General features: G+C 38.3%; 1 protein-coding gene across 8 annotated transcripts in view; it reads left to right on the forward strand.

Moving 5' to 3' along the window:
* Window positions 1-16,063, forward strand: part of LOC143892429 (ubiquitin carboxyl-terminal hydrolase 26-like) — a 67,928-nt gene extending 51,865 nt beyond the window's left edge. For 5 of the 8 annotated variants that reach the window (XM_077397044.1, XM_077397042.1, XM_077397041.1 and 2 more), the window contains 6 exons: window positions 61-324; window positions 13,584-13,725; window positions 14,407-14,492; window positions 14,579-14,690; window positions 15,651-15,693; window positions 15,809-16,063. In XM_077397044.1, the coding sequence (XP_077253159.1) occupies window positions 61-324; window positions 13,584-13,725; window positions 14,407-14,492; window positions 14,579-14,584 (498 nt within the window). In that variant the 3' untranslated portion in view covers window positions 14,585-14,690; window positions 15,651-15,693; window positions 15,809-16,063. Of the gene's footprint in view, window positions 1-60; window positions 325-13,583; window positions 13,726-14,406; window positions 14,493-14,578; window positions 14,691-15,647; window positions 15,694-15,808 lie in introns of all 8 variants that reach the window. The other 3 variants (XM_077397043.1, XM_077397046.1, XM_077397040.1) reach the window with 3 other exon arrangements.
* Window positions 16,064-16,604: the final 541 nt, after the last annotated feature.

Consider the following 16,604-nt stretch of genomic DNA (forward strand, 5'->3'; position numbering starts at 1 on the left):
GCCATTTTGGCGTACCTATTTTTTGGTATTTTCTTTAAGGTTTCCCTTTAATTTGGCTAGATATGTGAATATTGCATTGGAGAAAGAGAGAGCAGTGAGTTGACGCGGAAACTTAATTATTATGACGAGGATATATGTGTATTTCTTGTTCATGGTAAGGAAGCTCCACGCTCGGTTTTAGAAGCTTCTGGGACAATTTCTGAGTCTGATCGCCGCACTTCGAAACGCTCTCGGAGAACATCAGGCGGTAACTCGATCAACTTGAAAGTTTCTGGCTCCACATCAATTTACCAATTGAAAATGATGATATGGGAATCCTTTGGGGTAATCTATTTTTTTCCAATTAAAACTTACTATCTAATATTTAGTTAGAGAAAACGGTTCCTACACATATGTGTAGAGAGTTCTCTACACACTAGCTTAAAATACAGTGGGAGCCCACATTGTTTGGGTGATCCAAGCCATCCATTTTAAAGGCCCTCACATAGATAGGGTGTCTACAAAAAATCAGATCCATAGGATCATCCCAACCCTACGATTTGTGGATGTAAAATGGATGTCTTTAAACCTTCACAAATTAGTCCATCTTTTGCCTCCACAATTCGAATGGTTAGGATGATCCTATGGATCTGATTTTTTGTGGACACCCTATCTATATGAGGGCCTTAAAAATGAATGGTTTGGATCCCCAAACAATGTGGGCCCCCACTGTATTTTAAGCTAGTGTGTAGATAACTTATCTACACATGTGTGTAGGAACCGTTCTCTCATTTAGTTATTGCCTTTTGAAATCCCATGTATTATTTCCGTTTGTTGTAGGCTTATAGTTGTTTTTCATTTTGGTCCATGTGAACTAAAACTTCTCCTCTTGGCATTATGGCACCACATATCTCACACACATTTTTCCTTGTTTAATAGTTGGTAAAAGAAAAACCATGAAAGTTGTATTGTTTTACCAATTGATGTTTTATTGGGACATTTAGCATCTTTAAGTAAACTTGTCATTTCGCATAATGTTTCAATGATACGTAGTAGTGCTTAGCTTTGAAATGAGGAAATTCTTAATATTTTAGCAATCGCTATCCCTTTAACAAATCAGAGTTCATTCTAACTCATTTGCAATGTGTACACCAAGGAGCAGTTGGATGAGGTGGAAGAAGAAGAAGCTGATTTGGAATAGTGTGAGGTTGAAATGTACGTGGAGTACAAGATGGAAATTGGGAATATGGTATGATATGCTTTAGAGGGTTGAACAAAAAGGTTGAGCTTTAAAGATTAAGGAATATCAACTTATATTGTGCCATCAAAAGTTATCGGAAGCTCCTTATTTGATCAGAAAAGCTTGCTTCCATGGAAGCTAAATTCTTCTCATTTCCCAAATTTAGCATAAGCACATTTCTGACACACATCTTAATTAAATAGTGTTTCCCTTTTTGGTAATGTCAAATGAGTATTTTTTTAAAATAATGAAATATTATTAGGTTGAGCAAAGAAAGCCAATGATCGTGATGGCCAGGGATATACAAAGGAAAAATGCAAGAACAAAAAGGATACTGCAAACGAGAAAAATCAAGGTGGGAGCTCGTAAAAAAATCCCATGCTCAATGTATTAGCACTAGAACAGGCCAAAGCGATCAACTTCTCCGTTAGACGATCTCTGTACATGCTAAAACTGAACTGGGAATCCCTCCACTATCTAGGATCTCATCGAGATGTAAGTGAATAAGATTGGCTCAAACACTGCTATCGGAAAGCTTGACTCCCTGCAAAAGCCCCGTAAGACCTGAATAGGCCCATCCGACTGGTTCAAACTCATCTCTCAACAGCCACCTAATGCCGGTCAGCCCAAGGTTGCCATACTCGACCTGTGGAAATTTAGCTTCAACCAGCCAGGCTTGGGAGGGACCAACTAGTGGTAGAGAAGTCCACGATCTCCTTACTAGAGCGTACCTCCTTCTAGAACCGATGAAGGTCAGAGGAAGGATTCTATTCCAATATACGATAAGCGATATGATTCTGGAATAGGGGAATTGAGGCCCTTTTACCATGTCCTGAAACAAGGGAGCTTTGCTTGGTTTATCATCGATAGCAGATGATTATATTGATAGTGGAAGATGTGAAAACAATCGCATCAACACCCACGCCCCTACTGGTTTCATGTCTTAAGAAAGAAAATTTGGTAAAGGTTTTCAACCATTGATGGTTTCATTTTCCGTTGGTGACAAGCATAGTTGCCATTTTCGTTTCGTCCGAACTGGGCAAAAATTTAATTCCGGACCGAAATCCTAAACGGAATGGCCATATATTCTATTTCCTAAGAGGAAACAAATTTACATTGCATCTCTATATAAAGAAAGGATGATGGCTGGACGAATTTGAGTTGTTGGAATCTTTAGGAGTTCCAAAACCCACAAAAGTCGTCCAAGTAGCTCACAAGAAAATTCGTTTCACTCTAACTTCTTCTTTTACACTCTCTTCTCTCTCCTAGTTGATAGCTTTTAGTTCTTGAAAAAACGTGAAAGCTATGATGGATTTCAGTTTGTTTATGCTGGGATTGGATCCTAGCATGGTTATCTCTTCTTCCTCCCTCAATCTACGCAACGAGAAGAGCCACTTGTTCCTCTTCTGGAGCGGCACGACTTTGAGAAACACCAGGACCCTAGTGAGGAGTAGATCAAGTAGAGATTGGCGGTATTGGTCAATCAACTTGTGTTGGTAAAGTTTTCTTTACTTGTGTATTTCAATTCATCATCTTGAATCAATCAAGTAACCAGGATCTTCATTCGGTTGGTGGAATCAAAATTTTTTGTTTGTAGCACAATCTTGCTTCCACCGAGCATCGCGATTTCCACCCCTAACTTCGATATAGGTTAAATAATTATATTCATATGATTTGCATGTGAAATATGGTGTATGTTTTATATATACATATTTATGTGAATTCCATTTGAAATGTGATATGAACTTTATTATCAGACAACACAATACATTTCATTAGGTGTTCAATGTTGTTAAACCTTTATGAGGTTTTTTTCTTATGTTATGATTTTTAGTGTTTGTTTGTGCTTATTCTAGTACTTTTTGAAGTTTCATCTTAAATGTCCATCATTTGCATATGTTTTCATATATTTTGGTAATTTTGTAAAATTTCCACCAAAATTTTCATCTAAAATTGACATGTTTCCATTTCCATCATGACCAAAATGCATACCGGAACCAAAACCTAAAACCTTAAACCTTGGGCTAGATTTTCTTTTTTATTTGTTAGTAGGGTACTTGAGCAGGTGCCCTTTCTCTAATCGTAGTCTTCTTAAGTGTTAGTTAAACCCGCTCTGATTAAGTGATCAAGGCGCAGTGAAATCCCTTTGGATAAGAGAAAACAAAAAAAATTCTTCCCTTGATAATATTTATAAGATTCGTAGTTACTAGACTATCAATGTTGATCAAATTGAAATTCACGAAGATCAAGAAAAACAATATCGAAGTTGATTACTCAAAATAGTTGTCTCTACTTGATCTACTCGCTAGTTTCTACGCTTCACAAGCGTGAACGCCTTGGAAGCTGGATCGATGTCTCCTTTTGATTACTTGGACTTGTGAAGAAATCCTTCTAGGAGAACTTTTCTTGAAGAACAATTGGAAGAAGATGAATACTTTGAATGAGAGAGAAGTAGAAAGTTACTTGGAGAAGAGAGATGAAAACAGATGTAAAAACATTTTTGACTCTCTTTCTTTTCCATAACTAAATGTATAGGGAAGAAAGCCTTGGGCGCCCTAAACGTGCTCGGCGTTCAAGCTTTCCTAAATTTCCTCTCCCAAGTTCCCTTATCACACATGAAAACTAATTTGAAGAGTTTGAATTAAACACAACTTCTAGTTAGTTTTTTTTTTTTAAACAAAAAACTTTCCCTTTTGAATATCCAACTTTATTTAAATAATGAAATACCCTCTAGTTAGATTTTTATTTTTTTTAAAACTTCCCCTTTTGAAGAACTAACTTTATTTAAATAAAGAAATACCCTTTTGGGGTTGGGCGTCCAAGTCTCATTGGGCGCCCAGCCCATATGGGCTGCCTTTAATTAATTCTCCATCAAGTTCGAATTTAAAAATCCTCTTTTCGAAATCCAAAATAAATAAGGAAACTTATCTTCTCTCTCTAATTCTCATAGAATGGAAACTCTATGGGTGCGTTTTACAACGATTCTGATTCAGTTTCTTGATTTTGATTTTGACAGTTATTATTATTTTTTTTGTTTTTTAAGTAAAATTGTGTTTGGCAAAAAAAATTGATTATTTACTAGAAGTAATAAAGAATCATGAGTAGCACATGCATTATAAGAGTGATATATGGAATGGGGGTGTAACTAAGTGTTCTTATTAATAATCAATCATCCAAGGCTTTGTTCTTCAACCTAGAGGTTGGAGCTTCAATCCCAGGTTACCTGCCCAAAAAGAAAATTAAGGTATATTCATGCATAAAAACAGTTTATTTCTTAGACTTGATGGATGGACATGAAGCAAAATACACTCTTGTTGGGAGGTTCTAAACCTGCAATTTGTGTCCAAAGTTATGTTGGCAATGTTAGCCTAAGTAGGCCCACTTGCTCATGGATCCAAACCATAATATTAGCCTATGTTGGGCCAGTTGCTCAAGAATGACAATGAGAGCTTCTGGCCGTTTTCAATTCCCCCACAAGCCCGCAGAATGCCGGCAACACGTGCTTCGTCTGACTTCAGCCCCGTCATTGAATTTAACTCCAAAACCCAATAAAATACCTATGCCAAAGCACCCGCTAACAAATATTGCTGCAATATTCAATCTCCATGTAACAATATCTAGTTCACGCATTCCATCAAACACTCAGTATGCATCAAATAAAATCTTAAACGAGACTGAGAATGGAAAGCTTATTGAATTCACGAAATACAGTAAAAATACAGCATTCAAGCAATAGAAATCAACACATTCTAAGCAGTGGGAGAGAGATGAGAAAAATGAAACAAAAACAAGTGAATCGAGGCAGCTTCATTGAGTAGAGACAAATTCCAAAATCTGATTAATATTCAACAAAAGACCATTAGAGAGAGATTCCAAAACCTGATTGTTATACGGCCTGATTACTTTTCTCAAACAACCCATTTCAACCAATATGGTTTCTTGTAGGACTTACTGAGAGAGAGAGAGAGAGAGAGAGAGAGATGAGGTGCTTGGATCTGTGGAGAAGGCGTTGTAGATGCAGATTGTCGCGAGGTCGTCTTAATGGCAGTCGGCTTCAATGGAGAAGACGATTTCCCGCCTGTCGGCTTCAATGGCGGTCGGGGATCGTGGTCGATGTGGCTTCAGCGGCAGCTGGATGGTTCTTTGGAGAAGACGACATGAGTTTGGTGAGCAACGTGATAAGGTTTTTTTAGGAGAGTCCCCTGACAAAACGATCTCGTGATTCTGTTCCTTGCTTGAAACGTAATAAATCTGTTTCATGTTTTTCGATTTCAGATCGGAAAGAAAAAATAGAAAAACGATTCCGTTGAACCTTGCCAAACATTTTTTGTGTGTTTTTCTGTTTTTAATATACAAAAAAACACAAAAATTGGTTTTTTTTGGAACGTTGCCAAACACAGCCTAAGCTTTCCCATGCAAATAATTACTTCAATTAATTACAATAAGAGAATTCTTCTTCCAATGGGGATTAATTAATTAATCTCATTAATTAATCATTCCCCATAAAAGGCCACATAGGAAAAAATGCCCAAGTGAATGTACCATACCATATGGTACATCTCTTCCCTACATCTCATGTAGTTAATCATATCTGTCCTTTTAATCAATGAAATCCAATACCCGGATACTCCATGAATCTTAAAGGGTCAAGCTAGTTATGAGTGAGATCATCGCAGGGAGGCAGGACTCAAAGAGCCCCACTGCAACCTTGCTCTGCAGTCATACTACGATCGCATTTAGGTAAGTGGTCCCCACCAGGACATTACCCTGAAGATGACCGTCAGATTATCCAATTATCTTTTATCACATCATATGCGTACTTCCTACGTCAAATCCTCATTTCTCGGGCTGGGTCCTACGCGGGGGTTGGACACTAACTACGCCCTGGGCCCACCCAAGGTATGCCTTCCAATCCAACAGCATGGGCCCACAAATACATTTGCAAATTCCTTTGTAAATCAAATAGATCTTGGAATATGAGTTATGATCTAAGCCTCGAAGCGGTCTACCAAGGTTTCACAAAGATCGGATCGTCGGATCATCAATCGAGAGAGAGAGAGAGAGAGAGAGAGAGAGAGAGAGAGAGAGAGAGAGAGAGAGAGAGAGAGAGAGAGAGATGTAGATCTTGCGAATTTCGATTCAGATCTAACCGTCGGGTTATCTTGAATTTCCCATACGTTATGGCAATGGAGAGTAGAATTTTCTCCCAAAATTTGGCAACAATTGAACTTTTGGATTGGGAAATTTGAGATATGTAGTAAATTGATTTTCAAGAAACTTTCTTAATCCATGATTAGGTTAAGAATGAGATTCAAGAATCGGTTAAGATGATTTGTAAATTAGGAGAGAAATGGTAAAGGGGATGAATTTGAATGGTTGCCAGAAAGTGGAAAAGATTGAGTTGAAAGGGGTAATGGAAAAGAGAAAGTGATGAGTTGAAAGGGGCATGGAAATGGGAAAATTAAATGCAAGAATGAGCGATAAATAGCTGGAATCAAACCAGATCTCCCTAAAGCACCCGTCGGTTTTGGGCTCTCACCACGATCTAGTTCTCTCACCTAGACGATCCAATAATCGCTCTTGGATGAAAGGCTTTCCACCTTCAAGAATCTTAGCTTCTCACCTAAGATGGAATCAAGAATCTCTCTTGATCAATGAAAAGGCATCTCACCTGTTAAGAAGCAAGAAATATGCTCAAATTTATATTAATTATCATTGCATTAAAGGGCCAAAGTCCTTACAATTTAATGGCAAAGTAATTCCCTCGAAATTCTAAGAAAGTGGGAGTAAAAACATAGTCCTACCTGCCTATTGCTAGTAAAAACCAATAAAGAGGTGTGGCATGGCATTGACTAGCTCAAAAACCTTTATGTCCTTTACATAGAGTCTATATAATCCTACTACAAACTACTTTCCTTTTTGAAATAAAGCTCCAAATTTTAACTTAATCTTCCATTGACTTGAGAAATCCTGTTACATGGACCTTTCCTCCTACAAATAGACTACTAGACCTTTTTTATTCAAGTTGCAAGGTGGTCCCTTGAGGTCATTTAACAACTTAAAGTTTTACAAATGACTTAAATGCTCCTACAATTAAGATTTTTGTAATACACTCATAGGCCCCATTTTAAACACTTTCAACGTAAAGAAACCAAGTGATATTAGTGGGAAAAAGGGTAACCCTCCTAAAAATTAAAAGGCTTAATAGGCACCTAAAAATTAAAATTTGGACCTCCTATGAATTTTTGTACTTGACGAGCGGCTAATGACAAAGCTGCGACGGACATGGATATCAGATATCCTCATGTCTTAAGGTACCTTCTCACATGCCTAACACAACTGAATGTCATAATGCATTTGCAATGAACAACATATGCTGACCTAGTTCCTTGTATTCTACATGTTTGTCTTCCTCGTGCTCTGACCATTAACCAAAATAACAAATCATTAATAGGAATTGCTCTACATGTTTGGGTTCGGAGTTTCCTTGGTTATTTTCAAAATTAACATTTTTTAAGATAGCATGGGGACATTTAGCCGAAATAAACATATATAAAAATTCAACAAGAATAAACAAATAGAATTAAAAAAATCATAGTTTTTAAGGCATTGCTCTATATCATAAGGTATTTACGTTATATAAAATAAACTGATGAACTTATTATAATCTGTGACAAGTTATAGCTATGAATTCGTTATAATTCATGTTTTTTGTTAGTTATGGGACATTGTCCAGGTCATACGTTACTTAAAGCAATTTAATAAAGCATTATTTCTAAAAATTACTTGAATTTAAATGGCATATTTTGAGATATATTAGGAGTCTCGTCCATAGTAGCCCCCCTTGTGGTATTCCGTTTCGTTCTTCGCTTCGTTTTGGCTAGTGGAATGGAACGTTTCGCCGTTTTGGCCCTTTCGGCATTTTGTTTTTGAAAAGACGCTACGATGACTGGAGAACTTTTTTAATAGTTAAGAGTTTTAAAAAATCATAAAAATTAGAAATTACTAGAAATATAAGAAACAATTATATGAACCAAATATTAAAAAAACACATTTTATTACTTAAAAAATTAAATTTATAGCAATACATCAAAAAATTTACAAAACACATCTCAAATCTCATCTCTCAACAAGTCAATTATCAATCATACTTGTTAAGTCATCTCCCGAATCCTCCTAAGGGCTCTCATAAGCAAGATCATCGTACTCAATGGAATGGTAGCCCTTGTCGTCGTGGTCACCAACATCTGTCCGCGTCTTCGCCGTCCGCAGTCATTTGTTGTGAAAACAACAGGGTCATCTTCTGCAACGCAATCCATTATAACATCAAGGAGTTCAAAACCATTGTTTTAATTTCAGATGAAATATTTAGGTTTCGGTTTGGACCGAAACCGAAAGTACATTGAATCGTTTTTTATAGGATTTCGGCGAATCTTCGTCGAAATTTTTGTAAGATTTCCACCTAAATTTTAAGATTTCTACCGAAATTTTCTGAAATTTCCAAAACTCTAAAAAAATACCGATATTTTTTTTTACAAAATTTTACATGATTTCATCCGAAATTTCTCTCGTTGGTGGCCAAAACCGACAACGAAACCAACATTTAAAACCTTGCACTCAATCCTTGTGTATGTTTTTATTATTATTATTATTTTGAAGTGGACCTTGTGTATGGTGTTAATCCACAAAAAGAGTCCTCGAAGCTAGTACAAGACATTTTAGTAGTGTGTGAAATGGTTCCGGGAACCTTTTTTCTTTCCCCTTTCACATGTGATGTCTCGTTGCCTATTTTGACCTGTCAGGCTTATCGCTGGGTACGCTACTGTATTGGGTGATATTGTGGGATGCAAAAAAGTGGTGTTCCACTTATTGGCTGGTAAACAAAATGTTAATCCACAAAATGAGTCCGCAATTCCGCAAAGCTGGTACAAGACACTTTAGTAGTGTGTGAAATGGTGGATAAAGGGTTCCAGGAACCTTATTTCTGCCCCCTATCACATATGATGTCTCATTGCATATTGTGAACTATCAGGCTTATTGCTTCGTACACTAGTGTATTGGATAATTGTGGTGTTCCAGCATCTGGCCCCTTGTACAAATAGAATTGGAGCGATACATCTAGTATCATCCGATGTTTTAAAATTTGAAAGATACTTATGTGCCTTGTGACATGCACAGTAGGCCATGTGATTTTTTGCTAGATGTAGCCATGATAGTGGACTGTGGATCCATCTGTCATTTATCTTGTGGTATGTTTCATCTTGATGCCTCTTGTCTATCGGCATCAGATGCCTTTCAGTGTGGTAAAAATGACATTGTCATTTGATAATACAAAGATTTTTTTTCAAAAGTGAGAAATTATATTTATACCATGAAAGTTACATTGGGGACCAGAGGTCCCGCCTTGCATTTACATAGTATTATGGTAAGGAGCATACTCCTGACCAGTCAAAAGAAAATAAAAAGTAATTATAAATACATCAAAGTAGAGTATAGCTCATCCACCCTGTCAATTCATACTGCTTCATACAAATCTACAGACCCATGACAACCCCCAAAAACTATTTTCATACCTCCTCCCCAATTGAACAAAAAGAATTCTTAATCCCTCCAAATTGTCAGAGGACAAATATTTGAACAAACGGGTATCTCCCTAAAAACTGGAGTTTCTCAAGCTAATGGGAGCCAGATTCAATAATAACGACTCCACTGCTTCGGAGTAGCGCTTAGGATAACCATACCTGAGAAAATGAACCTATAGAGAAGATATTCATCATTTCATACACTCACTTGTGACCTCTAAAAAGCTCATCGAGACGAACTTGAGCCAAGCAGAAGGCCTTATGGATAGGGGAACCAAAAACTCTCTCAAACCTAACCTAGACCTTCCATGCTAACATTACTCCTGCGGCCTCTTCTGGGGATTATAAACGGGCTTTTATAGACAACCATATAATCAACACAAGGATTTCCCCTTTTTTAATTCGAAACTCACAAGAAATTTATGAAAGATCTGAGTTGGGAGTAGAACTTATTGTCTAATCCCCCTTCTTAGATTCTCTTACTCTCACCTCTTTTTCTTCCTTGTCTCTTACCGCCATTGTTAAAAACATGTTTTTGGTGGCCCCCAGATCTTCACCATACTCAATTCCAAAAACATCCCACATCGTTAGTAAATCATTGAATTCTTCCATGAAAGATCCACGACTTTCTGACTCTTCGGAACTATCATCGACCCGCTTGTCCTTACCTTTAGAGGCCCCACTAGGTCGCAATAGTTCCTCGGCCTACTGATCAATATCCTGCCCCAACAATTCCGAGTGATCAGGAGCTTCAATCGGCAGTCTCGAATATTCTCCAGATTCCTAATTACGGCCCTTTTTTCCTCCCAAAGGCGCTGACAAGCTCGTCTTTCCTTTTCTTAAACTTTACTGAATACTGGGAGGTTGAGGAGGGGCATATGCAGTTCCCTATCATTTGTCGTCTCAGAGGAGTTGAAATCGTTGCCGGGATTGCTGGAAGATTCTTTCCTAGGGTGAGCCCATTGCTTTTTCAACGGGCTAAGGGAAACCTCGCATGGGGTGGGAGATTCCGTCCTTGCCAACTTTTCATTATAGCGAAGGTCTTTCAGAAGTTAGAGATCACCAGCCTCGAACGAAAAATCCTGATTGTTGTCACCCTGAATAGCTTCCTTCTCTGGCATAGCAGGTCAGTGAAGTTATCAAAATTTCGAAGGAGCTTTTGAGAGTTAGCGACAAGTGTCCTCTTTCTGTGATCTTATTTTCTGAAAATACCTTTGAGTTTCCTTGTAAAAACAGAGAGACCACCTCGGGTAGCTAACACCCAAGCTTCCGAATTGTGATTTCTACGGGGTATGATACCCTTCCCTATACGTAGGCGTTTGTCCTTAGAATTGTTGGCTTCCTTATTAAATATGTTCTTGTTTATTTTTAGGGCCCTTTTCTCATTTTCTGAAGACAAAATACAGCTATCAGCAATGTCTTTACAAAGGGCCTTTCCTTTCTCACCACGTGTCGCAATAATAAATGATTTCTGAGCCGATCCGCCTCCAGTCTGACCCGATCTTCCCCCCACAGTTGCAACCCTACTTTCTGATAGTCTAGGTGAGTTGGCTCCTAGGACAGGCGAGAAAGTGCAATTTTCAAAATTCAAACATGGGCCCACTAACGGCTCCTTGACTTTGGTACGCCTCTCGGGGTTAACAATTGTCACATTTTCCGGCAGGTCAGCCATTGCCGGCGATTGAATATCCGATATCTGCGTATCGGGCCCCTCAGAAACAACCAAATTATTTTTACTACTGGATTCCCCCACTACCGAGATCGCCATACTATTAATACTATCCTTAGATATCACCTTAACTCCTATAGAGTAAATGCTGGAATCTACTTCCAGGTTGATAGGCGAGGGAATAGATTCCCAAAGAGGAGTTATGACCAGAGCCGAGGCGAAAGTCATACAATGGGCATGATTACCATAAAGTTGAGTCTGAACAACCTGGCCCAGGTGCTCTCCAAGAATATCAACGGTTGACATAGACCAGGCATGAAGAGGAATGTCATAGAATCTAATTCTATTTGTTCTAGCTCCCGTGTTGTACACTGGGAACCAAGGCTGAAGGGAGGAGAGGTATCTCCCAGAGCATCACCTACACGCCTGAGAATAGCGGTCGCCTGAGATTCCGATTCAAAGCAAAATAATGTCTACTGAATTGATGGAATAAGATTTTTGCAGCTCAGGAAGGCCCCGATATCTTTTAGCCCATTCCCATACATCTTCTAGCAACCAAGAACTAGATTTCAAACTTCTTATAAGGCAATTCTTTAGACTTTTCTTTCTTTCCTCTACCAGGCCAGCTGGGATTTCAAGGGCCAAAGGATCCCCATGAACATCAACAAGCGAGGGGCCAACTTTTGGCCTCCAAACCATGGCTGGGGCCAGTTTGGTTTTAGGCTCCGAGCAGGTCCTACATACATTGCAAGAGCCAAAGTTTCTATAATGGCATTTCGAGCACATCCAGTCGCTGCCATTCATGGGCATGCGACGGTTAAATTCAGATGCTCTACGACTTGGGTTTCTTCTGGCCCCAAACTCCATACGCCTTGCTCTGGTGTCCCGGTCTTCGACACTCCCCATCAATCCCGGATGGGATCTGGGGGGAGCCCACCGAGACCGGGCCAGATGATTGCCTTGTCCGAACAGACTTAATGTCCTTCGACAACAGATGTTAAGGACCCCCAATGATTCAAAGACTTCCAGAGCATGATACCCTGATTCAATAAAGTTTAAGAAATGTTCCACTGTATGGTCATGGTTAGAGCCACACGAACAAATGAGGGATTCCACCGGATAGCCAGAAACAACGGCCACCCGAGGGAGAGTCCGTTGGCTTCTGAAAACGTCTCTAATGGTCATTTTTAGTTTCCTTCTCTGTCTTCTCTCTTTTTTCTCTCCCAAAGATTCATTTATTGTGTTAAATGCAAGCCATAATACAAAGATTTATTCAGGGATGAATGAGTAAGAGCTATTTTGAGAATAATGTGAGCAAACTTACATAATAAAGGTATTCCATATGCCCTTTTTTTGAAATGGCAAATTTCCATATGCCCTTAATACTTTGAAAACTATGTCTTAGCTGTCACAGGAAGAATTCCAGAAACTTCTAATTATATCTAGAATAACGTAGAAGATTCTGGAATGTCCTAGAATGTTCTAAGCATCTCTAGAATTATGTAGAGTGCTCTAGAATCTTCTAGACCCTCTAGAATTATGTAGGTTATTCTAGAACCTTCTAGAAGTTAGTAGAAGGGTAGAAGGCTCTAGAACTGAGAATGTATGAATATTCTAGAAGAGGGTTAGACATTTTGTAAAAGAATATACTTGAAATATTCCTAGAATAATCTAGAGAAAGAAGTATGTTGAAAGGGATCTAGAATGATCCCTTATGGCCTATAAAAGGGGAAGAGCCCCTCATTTGTGAACAACCTCAGAAAGTTGTAAGCATTCTTCAACTAATAGAAGCTCTCTTTCTATACTCTTAAGTGTTCTTCTAGCATTCCCCTAGTTGGGTAGAAGGCTGACTTGTGCTAAGCATTGGAGTGCTAAGTGCAAGTGCTGGACTGTTTTAGCTAACGAAATTGCTAAGCCCGTGACATTAGCTGTGTGAACTTTTTCATTTGGGTCTTATGTAGTTAAAATGCACTCTGAATACTATCATCAAATCAGGTTTGACTGTAATGCTACTACTGCTAATTGAGGATGCATCATTTTATTTTGTGTTAAATTATAACAAGCATTTTTTTGCCCCTTTTTATTCTATAACATGCAGTAAAATATCTTACAGGTTGTTAAGGAGAACCAGACACTTCATAAAGGCTCCAGGGAAATTGAAGGTGAATCTGCTACTTTGGCCGACATGAATATATTTCCTGGAGATGTCCTGTGGGTCACAGATTCAGAGATTCATGAGAATCGTGATATAGCTGGTAATTAACCTTCACTATGCATAATAAATCATTTAGAATTGTTATGGTAATTGTTGTGAACTGTGAGCAAGGAGTTCCCTGCCCACTGTGTACATATGGTGCTGATTGGGTCTATTTATCTGGTGGGCCACCAGCAGACCGATCAGAACAGAAATTACCAACCCCAGCCATAATGAGATGATCCTAACACCTTGATAAGGACTTGATAAAATTGCATGCTTTCGGGGGGTTTCCCAGAATAGTTGCACGGTTGGTTTTTGCCTGCCTTGATCAAATGGGGAGATCTCGGTCACCAGCTGACCGATGGCCTCAACCACTGCATGTGGCAGCTGTACAGTGGACCGGTTGTATCCTTGTTAATTGGATTGTGGGGGTGCCCATTTCATTTTCCTGTACAATACGAGGATTATCTGGTGTAAACACCTGTGAAATTTTGATGTCATGTGGGTTAGTTTTATTTTAGTCTTTATTTAAATGCCGTAAGAGTTTGGGTAAACATAATGTAGCATATCCAAAAAATATCCCCTGTTTGATTTAAAGTCCTGATCTTCTCGAGTTACAAGCACTATAGAATACTTATTTTTAATAGTGAGGGTTATTTTATATTTTCGAGTGATAAATCTTTGAAATTTGACTTACCCCTGAGATGACTCGTTTCATTCTAACTTTGATGTTCTGCAGATGAGCTTTCAAAACAGAAGATGGATTTGCAGCAGGCTGAGGAAGGGTTCCGGGGAACTCTTTTGACATCAAATCTTTTGTTTCAGGTTTTTTTTTTTAAGTGGCACTTTTTCATTTGCTTTTCATTTGACACAGATTGCCTATAATTTAAGTCATTTAATCATTGACACAGGGATGATGAGGCCTTGACGCTTTGTGTTATATGTGGAGACCTGTAATGTGACAGTCATTTAGTCGTTGACAGAGGTATGATGAGGCCTCTACGCTTTGGGTTATATGTGGAGGTGAGCTGCAAGTCTCTTCACCAACTTGTTTCTATTTTTGTTATTACTTCGTTTGATATGGTAAGACTTGTTCAAATGCTTTAAATTGAAGCATTCAATAGTGCTTTTGGAGTAATTTTTTTTTGTTCACTTGGGAGGGACCGCCAGTTCTCAGGCACTAGCTTTAATCCTTCTGTGATTAGCTGACCCATTGTATAATATTTACACATCAAATGGCACCCATATTCTTGAAAAAAAAAATCAATGTTTTCGAAAATATTGCGATATTTTGCTATTTTTGATAAAACGACAAAATTCTAAAACTTTCCTTACTGAAAAATCTAGATATTTTCATTTTTTATTTCTTACCATGAAAATATTAAGAGAAATTCATGATGTTATTTGTGGGATTTGCCAAGAACCATTGCAGAAGGCAATTCTCGGGCTGGCTGTTGCATGAGAAATGCATTCTGTGATGGTCCCTAGCGAATCCCATTATTTGTTGGTCTAATTTTGTTCTTAAATTTTATATTTTTATGGGAGTTGCTAGCCACTTTCGTGGAAAGCCATTTTGCGTCCCACTTTTGCATGTGATGACAGCAATGCTTGTTGACTTTTTGGCAGATTTTATCGTACTCATTTAATGCATCTGAGACATGTCTCTCATCACATGCAAAAGCCGGGCGTGAAATGGCCTTCCGCGAAAGTGGCTAGCAAATTCCTCTTTTATATATGATAATTTTTTTAGTTTTCCAATATAAATTCAAAAATAAGAAAAATATTTAAAATATCTTGAGATACACCCTTCCTGATAATTTTTTTGACAAATATCTTGGACACGTCAGGACAACGGGACTGAATATTTTAATTTTTCGCCTGCTTTTGGTAGCATTTTTAGTTTTTATTACATCTTGACGCAATCTTTGATATTATATGTTATCAGTGTTCTGATATTTCTGCTCTGCTTTTGTCTGGAAGTAGTTAAATTTGGCTAAGGCGCATGCTTGGATTGGAAATCGATATTGTATGTTGCTATCATTAACTCAAAAAATGAATCAAATTGAAACATCAAATATATTTCTTTGTTAAGAGCAAAGCATTTCTAATCTCAAAAATGATTTTTTTTCTTCTAATTGCAGGTTTCTTTCAAGATTTTGTGGACGACATTGTTGATCAGCGGGGGTGCGGCTAAAGTAAGAACGGCATTTTGTCTGTTTGGTTTGCTTAAATACTTTCAATATATGCTTCTTTCGATACCCTCTTTATGGGCACCCTCTTTATATGTTTTTTGAGTTGAACAAGTTTTGAGGGCTAGGTTCGCCCAACGGGGGAGACTTTTGAAGCATAACAGATAATTTATATATAATAGACGGTTCTCACTTTGACTACAAGAATTGATAGGAGGATGTGAGAGCTGACACACTTGCTGCCTGCGTTGCTGCATTTAGGCCAATACCACGAAAAAGAACAAGCATTCAAAAGCAGTCGCAAGTAAAACCCTAGCCCTTAAAAATATTCTGGAAACGGAAGGACAAGCTGAACATAGTTTGAGAATTAAGGGTGCGTTCCTTAGCCTCCTTTTAGAGTAATTTTCTATTTTTTGGCCTAAAAATAAGAATTGTGTTCTTTAGCGATTTCAACAAATCATCTAAGAATTCATCCCAGTCTTTAGGCATTATTAAAGTTTCTTGCTTCAGGGAATCGGATGCTATCTCCGTCTATCCACTAAACTTTTTTAGCGTGAAACATGTCTACTCTCTAACTGTTTTAGTATGAAACCATTTTCCGTAATCTAGAGATAGGTAAAAACTAGGGCTGGCAATTTCACCCGAAAAAGAGGGGATCCGCCCCGGGGCGGGGATTCCCCCGATTTGATAGGAGAAGGAGAAGGGGAATTTAAAAATTCCCCGGTGCGGGCAGGGGAAGGGGAAGGGG

This window comes from Tasmannia lanceolata, unplaced genomic scaffold (assembly GCF_043159265.1).
Source record: "Tasmannia lanceolata isolate RefF3 unplaced genomic scaffold, GAP_Taslan_0.1 ptg000015l, whole genome shotgun sequence".
NCBI lineage: Eukaryota > Viridiplantae > Streptophyta > Magnoliopsida > Canellales > Winteraceae > Tasmannia > Tasmannia lanceolata.